Below are 15928 nucleotides of genomic sequence, written 5' to 3' on the forward strand. Positions count from 1 at the left end.
TGATTTGTTTTGAAGCACTCAGATGGCAGTCCAGCCACTCAGACATGCTTGAACAAAGAATGGTTTTCCTCTTCAAATTTAGATTTTCAGTGGGAGTAGAATCCCCAAGTGGGGAGGAAGTGTAGGGGCAGGACCACTCAGCCTGGCAGACTCAAGACTGGTGGGTGGACGTGATGATGGATGTCGGCATGGCCCGCTCTGACATCTGCATTGCACCTCAGGGCGGTGTCCACTCTGCACAACAACAGCAGACTTGTGCTCACCAGACTCACCAGGCTTGCGTCCCAAGAGCTACTCACCGCTGTGCCGTGAACAGTCCTCCTCCGCGCGGAGCCCTCGGGTGGTGTTACAAAGAATTTTGGTCGCTCCAGTGGATTTCTAGAGTGTGCAGCTCTGTAGGGCGTGATGTTGATGGGGCTGCAAGATGCTGAACGAGGACAAATGGGGATAACTAGGGTGCAGGTGATTGTTTTACACACAAGAGTGCCAGAGGAGCAGTTGAAGGAAAGCCAAAAGCGGGATCAGGACAAGGAGCAAAGCAGAGATAGAGAGAAAAGTAGGGAGAAGTGTTATTACCTAAAGGCCTCCAGAACCATCACGCTCAATTCTCCTCATGGTCCTATTTACAGTGTGTCCAAAAGGAGGGCACGTCCAAGTGAAAAATCAGGAATATATAAACTATTTGGCTATTTAAATACTTTAATTAAAGATACAGACGTCAGCCATACAGAAAGCAATGGTCTTATATTCCTATAAACAGATGGTTCTGGTAAAATGCTATATTAGTGACAGATAATTTTAAGATAAGGATTGTTTATAATCAGCTTTGTCCTAATTAGCTTTCAGATGGAACAAAAGGTGGAAAGACAGCAAGTGAGCAAGCAGGCAAGCAAGATATATTGCAGCTATTTTGGGAGTAAAATTCAACAGCCAGTGGGGAAAAAAGCAACTGAATTTTTAAAATGTTAAATGACCAAGTCTCATCAGGTGTTAAGACTTGCTACAAGAATAACTAATAATTTCTAGAAAAAAATTCTGTAAATGTTTTATCTATTTAAAAGCAAATCAAATGCATGCTTTTGGGTTTTCCCAAAAGCCAAGGCATTGGATGGTTCACAAGAAGCAGAGGAACGTATAGGGAAATGGGATATCATCATTTAAAACGGTGAAGAGAACATGAATATGTTAGAATTGCCAAAAATAAAGTTGAATTGTGAACAGCTGTTACAGTTTTACTTAAGATGAGATTTTTGTTTTGTGAAAACCACATAGTTTCTGACCTTACTTTCAAAGGAACATTGTCATTAATCAAGTGGTTGATTCTGAGTAACAATGGGGTTAAAGAAATTCACAGAACACAGGATAGGTATCAGATATTTGGGTACTAATGATCCAAGGTTTGCTCTCATATTTCATCCAGAAATCTCGTTTTCTAGGAAAATAAGACAAACATGACTACCGAAGGGAATACTATGTATCTGGACCATGTTATGACTTTACCCAACCCTCGCCATTGTAGCCACTCTTTAAAGAAACTATTACATCAACTGAATATAATAGTATTAAGTTAATAAATTCAAAACTCAAAAGTTCATAAGACAAATTCAAAGTAATCTTAATTTCAGAATTATGGTTAAAAATATGTTATTTTGGTTTATGCTATAGACAGAAAGTCCATCAGATTGCATTTTCACCCTTGTGTTCTTTTTCAGTAAATGCCTTGCAGTATCTTGTGGTTATCACTGAATGGTCAAGGCAGTGGATTGACTGGAAATGGCACTCTTTTCCCATCATCTGAAAACAGAACTCTTATTTCTTGGATAAGCTGAAACACTTTGCATTCCCTCAGTTCTCCTCAAAAGATATATGTCTTACTTGCAAACTGACATAAAGCTCTGCTTCAGACCTAAATGGTAAAGGAAGTTTCCTTTATGTTGTAAAGGAGACCCTCTCACCATTTGGCTTACTGTGATCACAGGCAAAACGATTTGAAAACTTAACCTTTTAAAAAAAAAGAAAAAGAAAACTTAACCTTTTCTTAAGTGCCACAACAAAACACTTATCCTTCCCAGACAAGGAAAGAGTTCATTAATGCAAACCCCTTCCAATCCAATCCAATGCCTTTAAAGATGAACATCCTAGCACAAGGCACTTCTGTGGGATTTATGAGCAAGAGAGGCACACACAGCCCAGGGCACAGCCAGAGCTCATTGACTGCGCAACGATCAAGAAACCCTAGATGACAGCCTTTCTCTGAGCCCATGGGCCTGACACTGAAAAAGGAATGAAGCCCAGAAATATGATTTCTTTTTCCTCTAGTGGGAAGTAATAATTTCATGGGGTATCTATGGAACATTTCCTGAGACCAGCATGGCTGTAAACCGATCTCATCATGTCGTTGGTTCATTCTTTATTATAGTGCTGAGTGAATATGAAGGAAAGGAAGAAACCTACCTGATGTAGTCTATACAAAAATCCTCAAATTTAATTGTTCAAGAAATATTGTCTGGTTAATTCTAAGGAGACTACATCTCATGGAATTCATTGCTGTTCTTAACAGCAACTACTGGAAAACCTGAAACCTTTAACTCAATAGTTCTAATGATCTTGCCTTTCTGAAGGAAAAGGAAGAGCAATATTTGTTTTTTTCTCTGTAGAGTGCCCTCCATATCCCAAAGTAGTCTTATTAAACATAAAATTTCTTTTATGGAAATGTCTTTGAGCAAGCCTTCCACAATATCTGTATTTCTTTCTACTTTTGGTAGTAAGTATGCATTAATTGAACTCATTTGGATTTTCTATTTGAAATAATGGCTGCAGAGAAAAGATAATGCAGTTCATGTGGTTGATGTGCAACAGAGAGAATAACTACATGGTAGAATAATAACATTTATTAAGTGCTTACTATGTGCAGGTACTATTCTAAGCTTCTTTTTGCTTATGTTAATTCATTCAATCCTGAGCTCCAATAATCACATATATCTTAAATGTATTTTTAAAAAGTGGGCAAGGAAAAATCAACCCAAAGCAGTGGTCACAAATGAAACATATGAGACTGATTTCCAATTTTCAACTGCTCTTATTACTTGTTCTGGGAATTTACAATCACTGGACACCCTAGGGGTAAGGGAGGCTGTTTTGATCTGCTATTATAACCCTGGCTCTAGATGTAGGTCATCCTCTTGCCAATGGCAATTGGAGACAAGGTGAACTGAAGGAAAGACATTAAAAATAGGAAGACAAGAAAAAAACTCAAGGAGAGGAGTTGGAAAAATAAAAGTGATGGGAAAGTGTTTTTGACAAGATAAATGTGAGACATTAACATAAATAATTTTAAACAGAAAATTTTAAACACCACAGTTTGGGTTCATTAAATATAAGCTGTATCAATGCAATAATAGGTAACAATGATCTAAGGAAAGTATTAATAAAACAAACAAGTAAAGGCTATGTATGGCATTGCTTCACATTAAAATAAGTGACAAAAATGTATCAGTTTGTGAAAAGGAGGATGTCAAAGTTGCAAACAAGAGCCAGTTAGCAGATTAAAAAGCCCCTTGATTGAGCATAAGGATGGAAGGTGGAAAGATGGGCAAGTCAAATGGGTGGAAAATGCGGAAATGGTGTTGGAAGAGACTAGAGGAAGAGTGAAAGAATTGACAAGGTTAGTGATGACAGAAATAGCAAAGGGAGACAGTTCTGTTTTGTTTTGTTTTTTAGCTGTGAGGCAGTCCTTCACTATGAAACAACACACAGTGGAGGTTCAGGAGCACAAGAGACAAACTATTTGGATCCTATGAAACACGACTGGAAAGCAGTTTCAAAGGGTCTTCAATTAGCTGGACACAAAGAAAAGCTGTCATGACTTGTATGTATGTACAACAAAATGGGCATAAAAATAAATTATCTTGTACTTTTTTGTCCAGAAAAATCTCAGATGCAATGTGACAGCTGACAGAAGAGTTGCTTTACAGAAAACACAGATCGCTGTGGTCCAGCTAGTTGAATGCACGACGGTACACAGAGCATCACAAGGGTGCCAAGGACAGAAGTACATGGAAGACCTAGTCCACCTCAGTGGCTCTGGTGCAAGCCACTCGTTGGCAGTCTCTTGCTTTCTACAGGAAGGTGGTAGGAATGCCTGTACTTGCTTTCTTGACTGCCTCCCAGGGGTACTGTGAGAAGTCAGGTTGATACTCGCTCACTGGGCACTATAGATGAAAGACATCATAAAACTACCAAGAGTTATTATTTAAAAAAAAAAAAAGAGGGCTAGTGAACATGAAGAGGCTTGCAAAGGCAAAGCCTTTTTAAAGGGAGCTTTATGAGGAGGCAATGCAGTTTCCTACATACCAAAGATGAGGGCTGGTCACATGGATATTTGGGAAAACCTAAGTCAACTCACTGAGACACTGCCAAAAGCCTAATACGTTTCTTCCCAGCTAGGTGTAGACTATACGAACTTCTCATTAAACTAATTGGCTCATTCAGGCACGTTTTACATTTTAAAAAAGTAGAGGAGTTATAACTAATTATAATAACTAGTACTTGGCACATTTTACATATTTTCAAAGTAATGTAACAACTAAGAACACTGTAATTAGCCTTCTCCACAACTCTTAAGAGTTTTGAAAGGGTACTATTCCTCGATTACATTTAAAAGCCTAGCCCAGGGAAGATAAGTGGCTAACCCACGGCCACATTTATGAAACACTATTCTTAAATAGGCTTGTGCTTTGATATTATCCCCAAGTCCACAAAGTAGCATTCAATCTTAAATTATTTCTACCTTTGATCATCTCCTCAGATGCGAAGGCAGAAAGGAAGGGAAGGGATAGGATTTTCTAGTAACAGTTATGAACTGACAGAAGCCTCTGGAGCCACCTGATCACAGGGAGGAACAGCCTTTGTCCGCCTGGCATCTGGTGTCCAGATAAGATGCTAAGATGGAAGCGCAGAGGAACAATGCCAGGGGCATGAAACCAACACCAGCACACACATTTCCAATGCCATCCCACCAGGAGGAGGAGAAGCACACAATGGGAAGAACTGCGCTGTGATTAGATGAAAATGGGGCGGCTCAGAGAGGGCTTCTAAAGGAGGACTTTACCTCACTAAGAAAGTTGCACCTTGACAGTTTTACCTGAATCTCCAGACAAGGCCGCTGTGCTTTTACTTCTGGCCAGGAACGCATGTGTGGGCGTCAGCAGTCTGTTAACCACGCTGCTCTCCCACGGGCTGAGCTGCAGGCGGCGAGCTAAACGTCACCACATAAGCGAGATGTTAGAAGCGTTCTTTCCAGGGGCGAGGCGGGTGCAGGGCATAATCCCTTTCACTTCCCAGGCCTCGGAGAGAAACCTCGACGAGAGAGACTTGTCTGGGGAGGAAGGTGGTGCAGAGTTGGGGCAGGAGGGACTCTGCTCAGAGGAGTGGCTATTCCATAAGGTTGGCTCTCTTCAAGGTGTTAAGTCTGTGGCAGGCTCTATATTAGGTTTATGGACATGGCTTTTGCTAACCACCTGCCTATGGAGTCAACAGGTAACAAAACAGAAGAACCATTTCAAGCGGGTTTGGCATGTTTCTCTGAGTCCATCGAACCTAGCTGCCCTCACCGGGATGGGCAGCGGGCCTAAGCCATACACCTCAGCCAAAGGGTGTCCTAAGTATCCTGCATGTCAAGTTCAGCACAGGCTTGGGCAGCTTAATGTGAGACTGGAAATATGTAAATAAAGATAGAAAGGGTCTCCATTAGATTTTGCTACATCTCCATGAACTGCTACGTGGGTAACTGGGAGGGGCGGAATTAGATATAATAAAATGAAAGAGAACTCATGTAAAGTTCTGTATTAGAACTTTTGTTTTCCCCATTCAGCAAGCAGGTTCTTGCCTGGTTTGGCAAGAACATAAAACTTTTGATGGAGGATAAGGATAAAGCTGAACATAAAATTAAGATCAGATCAGATCAGTCGCTCAGTCGTGTCTGACTCTTTGCAACCCCATGAATCGCAGCACGCCAGCCTCCCTGTCCATCACTAACTCCCGGAGTTCACTCAGACTCACGTCCATCGAGTCAGTATGCCATCCAACCATCTCATCCTCTGTCGTCCCCTTCTCCTCCCGCCCCCAATCCCTCCCAGCATCAGAGTCTTTTCCAATGAGTCAACTCTTCGCATGAGGTGGCCAAATTAAGATAGAAAAGCCAAAATCCAACATAACCATAATGGTGGAAATTACTAGTGGGTTTGTGAAGAATCCAGAAAATAAATTTAAAATGATACAATGCAGTAGAGGCCCAAATTGTACTGGGGCTTCGCAAGACCACTGTTAGGAAATGAATGCTAATTACAATTAAATTACTTTGCTTATGCTATTACCTTCCAGTAACGGTCTATGAAAATACAGGAGCTACTTTCCAAAGATATCAGGAAAGAAGCTTGCAAAATCCTACAAATACCACTAAAATAAAGTGATCATATAGACTTGACCCTTGAACAACACAGCCTGAACTACACAAGTTCACTGACATGTGGATTTTTCCCACTAAGTATACTGTTGGCCCTTGGTGTTCATGGATGCAGAACCTGCAGATGCAGAGGGCTCACTATGGGGCTCAAGCCCTTGAGGGTCTGGGTGTCTGCAGCAGTTCCTGGAACTAACCTCCCGTGGATACCAAGAGAGGTCTGTATATTTTAGAACATACTCCCAAATCATTTATAAAAATCTTTAAAACTGTCTAAACCTGACAAGGCTACTCTGTTCTACACCACAAACAGCAGGTGCAAGTCCTCTGGCCTCTGGAGCAACTATTCTTATAATAATTTTTTATATATGTTATATTTTAAAGAAATGACTTCTAACTTGCAGAAAATTATTTTTAGTTAATAGAAGCCATCCAGTGTTAAAGGTTGTTATAAAAAATATCTGCTATTTCAAAGGGAGGTACCAACGTCCAATAAGTACCTTAATTACCTGACTTTATTTTAAAAGAGTAGCCATTTTGATCAGGCACTGGAGAATTTAAGAATTAGTGAATAGTTTATTAGATTTTCTGGGTTTTGGGGGGAGAGTCTTCATGGTTAAATTAAACCTTATCTATTGATATGAAGACATAAATAAACATCTGTTATAAAAACTATTATAATACAGTTGGTAGAATGCACAATAGGATAAGTGCCATTATAAGCTACAGTATGTGTGTGTGTGTGTGTGTGTGTGTATCAACAGAACATAATCTAAAAATGTAATCTAAAATTAGAATACATTCAGAGAATTAAATCAGTGGGGAAAGTAATTAGAATTAAAATCCTCAACAGAATTGTAATTTCAGTAGATGATAAAGAAGAGGTGAATCCTTCCTTTTCTTAGATAAACACTGTAGAATAAATGACTCAAAACTGCAGTCATTTTCTATCATTGAAAAGATATGTCTGCTTTTTTCTCCTTGATTAAGAAGCTCTATTGCTCTATTTCTGTTTCGTCTTTGAGGCATCAACCAAAGAATCTGCTTCAAATGAAGATCATTAAACACCCTCTTTGACTTGGGTTTAAAGCAAATCCAAAGAGATTTAATAACTTTGAAACTCTAAATGAAAGATGTTAGTAGGAGAAATATGTTTCCAGTTCTACCATATTCTTAACTATGCCCTGAGCAAGAGAGAAATAGATCTCTTCCACCATAAGATAAATTTTTAGTAAAGGTTAGTACAGGAGAGTTACTTTTTAAATTTTTTTCTACCCAGAAGGGCCTGATCTTGAGATAAGCAGCTGAAGGAAAAGGTATTAATTTTCATGAACAACTATAGTATTGATCCTCCTTAAGCAGTTAAAATGAGATATTGACAATTTCCTTAATAGACAATCTGGTCCAAGGGGGCAACTAAACATTACAGATATTTGTGCTGCCCTGTTCCTCCACAAGCAGAAATCACTATTTAGTTCCTAATGATGGGTGCCAGGTAGAAATCAGGCACATATTGTTACATCCTGAAATGTTCTATGAAATCTTCCATTTTTTTTTTTATATGATGGCATAGTTTGAACTAAAACAGTAACAACAACAAAAAACCCATTCTCAGGCCAAACAGAACATGCGGGCAGAATTCAGCTTTAGGCCCACCCCCATGTCCTCTAATCTAGACTATGGGGGAAAAAAATGTATGGACTAATTTCCAGCTAGGAGTAGCCAATTTCCTTATTTTTTTTCAAACGTTCTGTCTTCCTTGAGGGGGGGAAAATGGTGAAGAAGGAAGCTTAATAATAAACACTTTTCATGCAAAAATTCCCAGTGGCAATATTGTCTCTGTTGTAGCAATTACAGAAATCTTTAGTAATCAGGGGTTTCCTTTAACTAGGGTCATTTTATCAGTCTCTGTAACTCTATATCCAGGTGTGATAATCAAAATATTTAAAAACTGATGGGGCTAGTAGGTAACACTCTTTAACCCCTTTAGCTCTGGAGGGCCTGGGGAAGCACAGCTTGGGGAAGCACAGCTTGGGGAAGTGGATATTTACCAACTCGTATGGAAATATTCCAGCATTTTGAATAACTAGCAGAGCACTTCAGTTGAATGTCAACTTTGATAGTATCAGAGCTTCAATTTAACATCACCTTTAAGGCCTGTGCTGTAGGGCTAAGAAAGCTCAAACAATCTAGTAATGGTGTACACTCTCTAAGGACCAGACTGTAAAAGCCTCTAATAATTTGATAAGAATGCTTTCTACTTTGATAATAAAGCATAATTGAATTTAACAAATACATAGCAGAAAAATTATACTAACTAAATTACTTAGATCTCTCAAATTAGCAAAGTTCAAATGCAGATTTTTATTCTCATTAAAAGACAGAGCCTTCTCACTGTGCTACTGAGTGTTCTGCCTAACTTAAGAAAAATTGCTTCCTGAACCACATGGGAGCCTCTGGATGAACCAGACTTTTCTTCCAGGCTGACCTCACCAGTTAAACCAGGACTGGGTCACAGTTCTTTTGATAAGAGGGCAGAGACGTGGAACCCGCACATTTAGTGCTGTCCTCCTCATCCTTTTAGTTCAGCTTGGCATCAGGTTTTACAGACCTGTACCATGATTCAGGGGGCAATTTCCTGGCTCCAGCTAGTCACTGCTTGTGGAACTTTCCCTGACCCTTGACCTCACCCAAAGGCAGAGCGGACAGAGTCAGGAGTAATCTAAGGAAGGCCATCCATGAAGGAGAGAACTGCAGAGGCAGCCCAGCAACAACATGCATTGGGAGCTGGCGATCTCTGCTCTAACCCCTCTTCTCTGTGATTAACCTGCCAGTTATGAAGTCAGGCCCTTCATCTCTCAGGGACTCTGCCATCCAGTCGAGCCATCCAAATTGTTCCCAGTTCTAAGATCCGATTACTTCAGACTATTCAATCAGATACCGTCACGTGTCAGATACTAGCTGACACAGTACTCTCATTCCATAGAAGTGTGGATAGAATACTGGTCGGTTTATCCCCGCTCCCAACATTGCCCCAATTTTAGCTACGGAATCAATAAGCAAGGTTTAACTGAAAATTACTGTGAAATCCCGATTATGGTTTGTTTTAGATCCGTGTTCACAAAAATATAAAATTCAAGTGCTAAGTGGCCAGTTCCAAAGAAAAGAGGAATAGACAACTGCTAAGAACAGTATCTATATTTTACACTAAGGGAATTGGCTTGAAAATAAAGGCTACTTATGAAAGGAGCTTCAATTCATAATACTTTTCCCTAACATATAAAAGGCCATCTAATACCAATGATTTAGGCAAACTAGGTTAAAGAAAAGATTTAGGTTAAAAGGCAAGAATTGGAAGTTGTTCAAACATTTACTGCTTTAAGAGATTAATTCTAACATCAACACATTATATTATACATTACAATGACACCGTAACTTTTATACAATACAAAATATACAAATACACATGCACACATATAGAACATGCACACGTTACAATCTTTTTTAAAGACTATAAACACTTCAAAACCAATCAGTTTCTTAATAAAGCACTCAAAAAAACCACAATTTGTTACTTTCAAAGAGTGTTTTTATATTGCACAATAATTCTTTGGTTTGTCAAATTTAAAATTGTTTTAGTTATGTAAAACAAGTAGCTTATCTTAAAAGCTTGATTTTTCATTCTATGATATATATGTAGAATGAAACTTTAATTTTATAAGTAACTCAGCATTCATGTACTGTAAATCCATGGGATGAATAAAACTCAAAATTCAAATAAAATGTTAACTGGAGGACTATGAATATTGAAATTTTTAGGAGGCTTACATAATGATATTCTTAAAGTTGGGCCATATTCCTTTAAATGAATGGACACCAAAAAAACCAGTCACACACACAAGAAATGCAGTAAGAAAGGTTTGGTTAAAGGAACAATAAGTTAGCAAAATGAAATCTGCCAACATGAATCATTTAAAAAGATTTTTTAGAACGTTAATGCCTGGAATTCCCCAAGTACAGATGAAAAGTCAAAGACAATCTGATTGAAATGAAATAAATGTTCATAACAGATTATTAGCATGTTGGTGGATAAGTGGGTGATTTCTGGAGCTGTAAACTCCTGTACTAAAAACTTGAGAGAAGCACCGCTTTTCATCACTGCTAAATGCAATCATTCAGCCAAGTTCTAAAATGAGAAATGTTCTTGTCGCAAGGAAAATGCTGCTCAGACGTTTATTGCTTTTTTACTCTGAAGTTTTTTTCTTCCTATTTAAGAAACGTAGGGAAAGCAACTTCAGATGCTTTTTCTTAGCTGTAAACATCCAGAAAATAAAAGCATTAAGGAAATAACAGAACACTTTTTTTGTTTTCCTTTTGACTGTACCTCTATCTGGAGAATTTAGTAAAGTTGCAGATGAAGAGGAGAGCCGCTTGCTAATGACGGGATCAACATGTTTCGAAAGATTCATGGTGGAAACTGACCGCCTGTCTGGATCTAAAACAAATGGAGATAATGCTAATTGACAGCCAGCATGCAGGATTGCAATTTCCTAGTTCACTGATGGAAGGAAAAACTAGGATTGGATGCTTTCAGCTCTATGGCTAGATCTTTACTATAGCACAGTTTTCTAAGTGGACATTTTAAGGTAACTTAAAGGCTAGAAATAATACTCATTTTTCTTATAGGAAAATAAAAATATTAAAGAACTATTCAGTTCACCAGTTTGTCAGCCAGGGAAATTCAAGCATATGGTTACAATACAACAAACGGAGGAAGACCAAAGGAAAACCAGTGGCGGGCAACGAAAATGACGGAGGCAGCCCATGAAGCAAAAGCGGGTCTACAAGAGGGAACGCCTTCATCATTTCCCAAAGGAGAAACAATGCGGCAGAAATAGTGCTGGTGAGATAGAATGCAAACACCAGGGTCTGTGCATCTGCTGATACTTTTGCTTGTAGAGTCATTTTACAAGGGCACTAAAGTGCACTATAGAAAAACATTAATCAGAAACCAAAAAAAGCAACACTGCAGGTGCGGAAAGGATGGCCCCTAGAGCATTTCTTTTTCAAAAATCTACTAATGACCACCTCTGTGTGCCTAGATCACAGAGATGAGTGTGGTTTATAGACATTGCTGCTGGATAATTTTAGAGTAATTCTTCAAGTTAGAAGAGAAATAATAGCTGTATAAAAGGGAAGAATCAACTCTGATGGTTTGCCCTCTGAACAGCAGACCAAGCTGTAACCACGCTCATTAGTGTACATCACATTTCCTGAATACAAGTGCGTATAATGAAAGTCTAAAAAAAACCTCATTATTTTATTTATTTAGGATGCAGGGAGTTGTTCTGATCTATATTAGCCAAAGTTAAAGGACTCCTGATGTATTTTGTTTTATTTTCTATGGTCAGCTTCTTCTAAAACCAAACACAAACCAACATATTCCTTGTGGGAGAGACCTTCGAACCCTGTTCCCACATGTCTAAACTAACCCTGGGAGTAAATATGTTAAACTTTCTTCCCCAGAATAATCACTGGTGGCTATTACTTACAGTGTACAGGGGATAAGCATGTCTTCCACCAACATCAGATATTCCTGTCTTCTACAGGGACTCATCTTTACAGTTGAAGCAATTAAAAATTTTTTAATTTATTGACATATCATTGATTTATGTGAAGTGATTTAATCATCAAAAGAAAAAAACCAAACATCATTTCTGTGACTCAAATTCACACTTAATGGATGGGCTCTTAAGGGAATCCTAACAAAGAAAAGACTTAGGGTAAAATGTCAAAAGAAACAATGACAAAATGGGAGGTTTAAGGACACAAGGATAAGGAAAGTTATTTCCAGGACATTTCATAGCAATACATTGTCTGATATTGCTTTATATGTTCAGCTTCAGTTGGGGGGAAATAGTGTCTATATGCAGGCCTATCACACATAATTAAATTTATGGAGATAAAATATGTATTTATTATATTACTTAACAAATAAGAATCTTTATTTTCCCTCTCTGAACAAAACACAAATTCACAAAAGGATTTAAGAAGAATTGGATTAAAAAGTATAGTCTTTACAAAGCAGGGCTAGCTGACGTGGGAACAGTCAGACAACACATTGATTTGATCTAGATTAAAGTTAATTTCCAGGATTTGTTTGCTGTGTCTACCACAAGTTAGCATTGTTGTGAAGTAAGGAGTAGGCAAAATGAGCAAGACCTGGTTACTGCTCTTGAGATCTTGGCAAATCATTCTGACCATTGAGAATTTTGGTAAATTCTCATTATTTTCAAACTTCTCTATTATAGGAGCTGCTGCTGCTGCTAAGTCACTTCAGTCGTGTCTGACTCTGTGTGACCCCACAGACAGCAGCCCACCAGGCTCCCCCATTCCTGGGATCCTCCAGGCAAGAACACTGGAGTGGGTTGCCATTTCCTTCTCCAATGCAGGAAAGTGAAAAGTAAAATTGAAGTCGCTCAGTCGTGTCCGACTCTTAGCGACCCCATGGACTGCAGCCTACCAGGCTCCTCCGTCCATGGGATTTTCCAGGCAAGAGTACTGGAGTGGGGTGCCATTATAGGAGCAATATTCTCCAATTCACAGCCCTAATAAAAAAATGATTTATCCAACAGCTCACAAATACAACTTTGAGTGGCAATAACAGAGGTCATATATTGAACTCTAAGCATGGAAGCAAGAAGTAAAGCTAAGTAACTTGACATCCCCTCAAAAATGTTGGAGGGAATTCCCTGGGAGGCCAGTGGCTAGGGCTCCCAGCTTCCACTGCAGTGGGTATGGATTTTATCTCTGGTCGGGGGAACTAAGATAGTGCGTGTCACACACTGCAGCTAAAAAAAGAAAAGCTTGAAAGTCTGCACAGGTTTACCTGTTTAACAGGCACATGTAAAACATGAAGCCACACAAAAGAGAAATAAGGAAGGTTATAAAAGCATATACCATGATGACTTTTTTGCATGGAACAAATATGCAAAATTATACCTAGAATGAAATATCACATGTAAATGATCCTTATGACCACAGATTTGATGTGCCCCACTGCAAATACAACTGGGTCATGACGAGCCAAGAAGGAAAAAACAAATTTGATTCACTGCATAGGAAAGAAAGTTGTGGCAATATGCTTTTAGATTTTTTTAAATGATGAGGTTATAGAAGATACACTGAATGTGAGGAATGAAAGGGAATAGAGAAAACAAACAAAAATCCATAGTTACTTATATGAAAACTGAAAGTTACAATAGCTGTACTGATGGAGGCAGAGTGAAATAAAGCCAAACTGGATGTACTTTGACCTCAGGTGATTTATCAGTGAAAAAACATTTTCTTTAAGGTTTTATCCAAAATGATCATTTAAAGAGAAAGTAAGCATATCACCGGTAATTACTTTATTTCAATACCTTTAAGTCACCCGAGTTATACTATCAATACTTGAGAAACACTGTGCCATGTCCCAGATCTAGGTCTATGCAGTAGGATATTAAGCATGCATTATGACTAAGGCGGCAATGGTTCAGCTAGTGATGAACTGGCCCTAGTCTGAGGTGCTAGCTACAGGTCAGGCGATCAGCAAATCACAAGGAGGTCAGTACCAGGTTTTCTAGTACCACCAAAAGTTGTGAAGTGGTGGTCCAGGCCTGCTAAATCGAGAAAGGTGAATGATGATTCAACAAAACCACCTGGGGACAGAATGTAAGACAATGATTTTCCAAAGTAAATTAAAAAAAAAAAAAAAAAAGCTTATTAGACTCACACATATGAAACTGACACACTACATAAAATTCAAGGTGTATTGAATTTACAGTACAAAAATAAGGCCTTTCACTAAGTCCAAATTTTAGGATTTTTAGTCAATTTAAGTACAAGGAATCACGTGGACATTCACTACTATTTCTAGCTTCAGAAATCTGCACTTCCTCTTGCAGAGCCTTTGTGTTGCATATACTTTAGGATCAGAATACATAAGCTCATAGGATTGATTCTGAACTGCAACAGTGCTAGGATTCTCGCAGAAAAAAAGGCAAAACTGGTTAACCCATTCCGTAATCTTGAAACCCCTATGCAAATAAATTACCAAAATAATGTAGAACTGAAAATAGTTGCTGAGAAAAACTGCACAGATTTCTGTTTCTTTAAAGAACTTTGTAACAAATGAGAAAAGCAGGGAAGGAGGGAACCTTATCTTCTTATCTCCATCACCCTCTTATCCTCAAACAGTAGAAGCATCATTTCATTGTAGCTTAATTATTTATGCAGGTTTTTTTAAACAGAGTAAAAAAGTAACTGTGACTTTAACTGTGATTTAAAAAATAATGATTTTGGAAAGAGGCTTCTCCATTTACCTGTGTTGTGGATGCTCGGGCTCCCATGGAGAGCACCTCCCCATGACCACCTGTTTTGTTTCTGTTTTGGCTTCTGGCTCCTCTCCATTGTACGTCGCACAACGGCTTCATGACGTTCCTTTAAATGGAACAGAGGAGCTGATGATCAGATTCTACCTGGTTGTTGGAGGATTCTTCAGCTTAAGGCAGAGTGGGATGAGAGGTACTACTTAAATTTCAACCTTAATACTCCTAATACTCAGAAGATTCCTAAACTCTACACTTTAAGGTGAGAGTAGTACTATCAACATGAGGGTGGGTGGGTGGTAATTATTAGGTTCCAGCTGATAAAGCCCTTGGCATACAGCAGGTACTTAAAAAAAGGACTATTACTATTACCACTGACTTCCCAGGTGGCGCTAGCAGTAAAGAACCTGCCTACAAATGCAGGAGTCGTGAGACGCAGGTTCCATCCCTGGGTCAGGAAGATCTGCTGGAGGAGGGCGTGGCAACCCACTCCATATTCTTGCCTGGAGACTCCCATGGACAGTGGAGCCTGGTGGGCTACAGCCCATAGGGTCACAAAGAGTCAGACATGACTGAAGCATCTTAGCACACTGCAGGGAGTGTGATGCTTTTCCATCAACTCACATAAGCCCGTAGCACAGGTCTTAGTTTAAGCAGACGTGTAACACATGTGGTTCTGTATTTAAAAACAGAATCTAGAATCTGAGGATGTGGGTAATCCCAACCCACAATTTAATGGACTGTATGACTTTGTGTGATTTAGCTATTCTGAGTCTAAAGCTTCATTTCCACAGAAAGTGGTAACACTCAAAGGTTGAGTAAGAGTTAAATGAGATAACTGATGTGGAAATATTTATAAATGGTAAAGCCCTACAGAAATCCAGTTGCTGGGATTAACACTTCAGCATGCATGAAGTAAGCATAAATAAGTTATAGGTCCAGACCAGAGAAATGAGTTTTTAAAGGTCTTGTGGAAACAATGACAATCACATCATTCTCAACCTGATTTCCACACCACAACCTCCCTAGAAACTATGAAAGTCAGAGTTGCTGAGTCATGTCTGACTGTGACCCCACGGACTATAGCCGGCCAGGCTCC

General features: G+C 39.0%; 1 protein-coding gene across 20 annotated transcripts in view; it reads right to left on the minus strand.

The window, feature by feature from the left end:
- The window catches only part of MAP7 (microtubule associated protein 7), a 177436-nt gene that overhangs the window by 19667 nt on the left and 141841 nt on the right, over positions 1-15928 (minus strand). For 7 of the 20 annotated variants that reach the window (XM_059889606.1, XM_024996464.2, XM_059889611.1 and 4 more), the window contains 4 exon segments: positions 14824-14941; positions 10845-10955; positions 5144-5257; positions 300-427 (listed from right to left, as the gene is read on the minus strand). In XM_059889606.1, the coding sequence (XP_059745589.1) occupies positions 300-427; positions 5144-5257; positions 10845-10955; positions 14824-14941 (471 nt within the window). 20 annotated transcript variants of the gene reach the window in all.

The sequence above is a fragment of the Bos taurus genome, chromosome 9, assembly GCF_002263795.3.
Source record: "Bos taurus isolate L1 Dominette 01449 registration number 42190680 breed Hereford chromosome 9, ARS-UCD2.0, whole genome shotgun sequence".
Lineage (NCBI taxonomy): Eukaryota > Metazoa > Chordata > Mammalia > Artiodactyla > Bovidae > Bos > Bos taurus.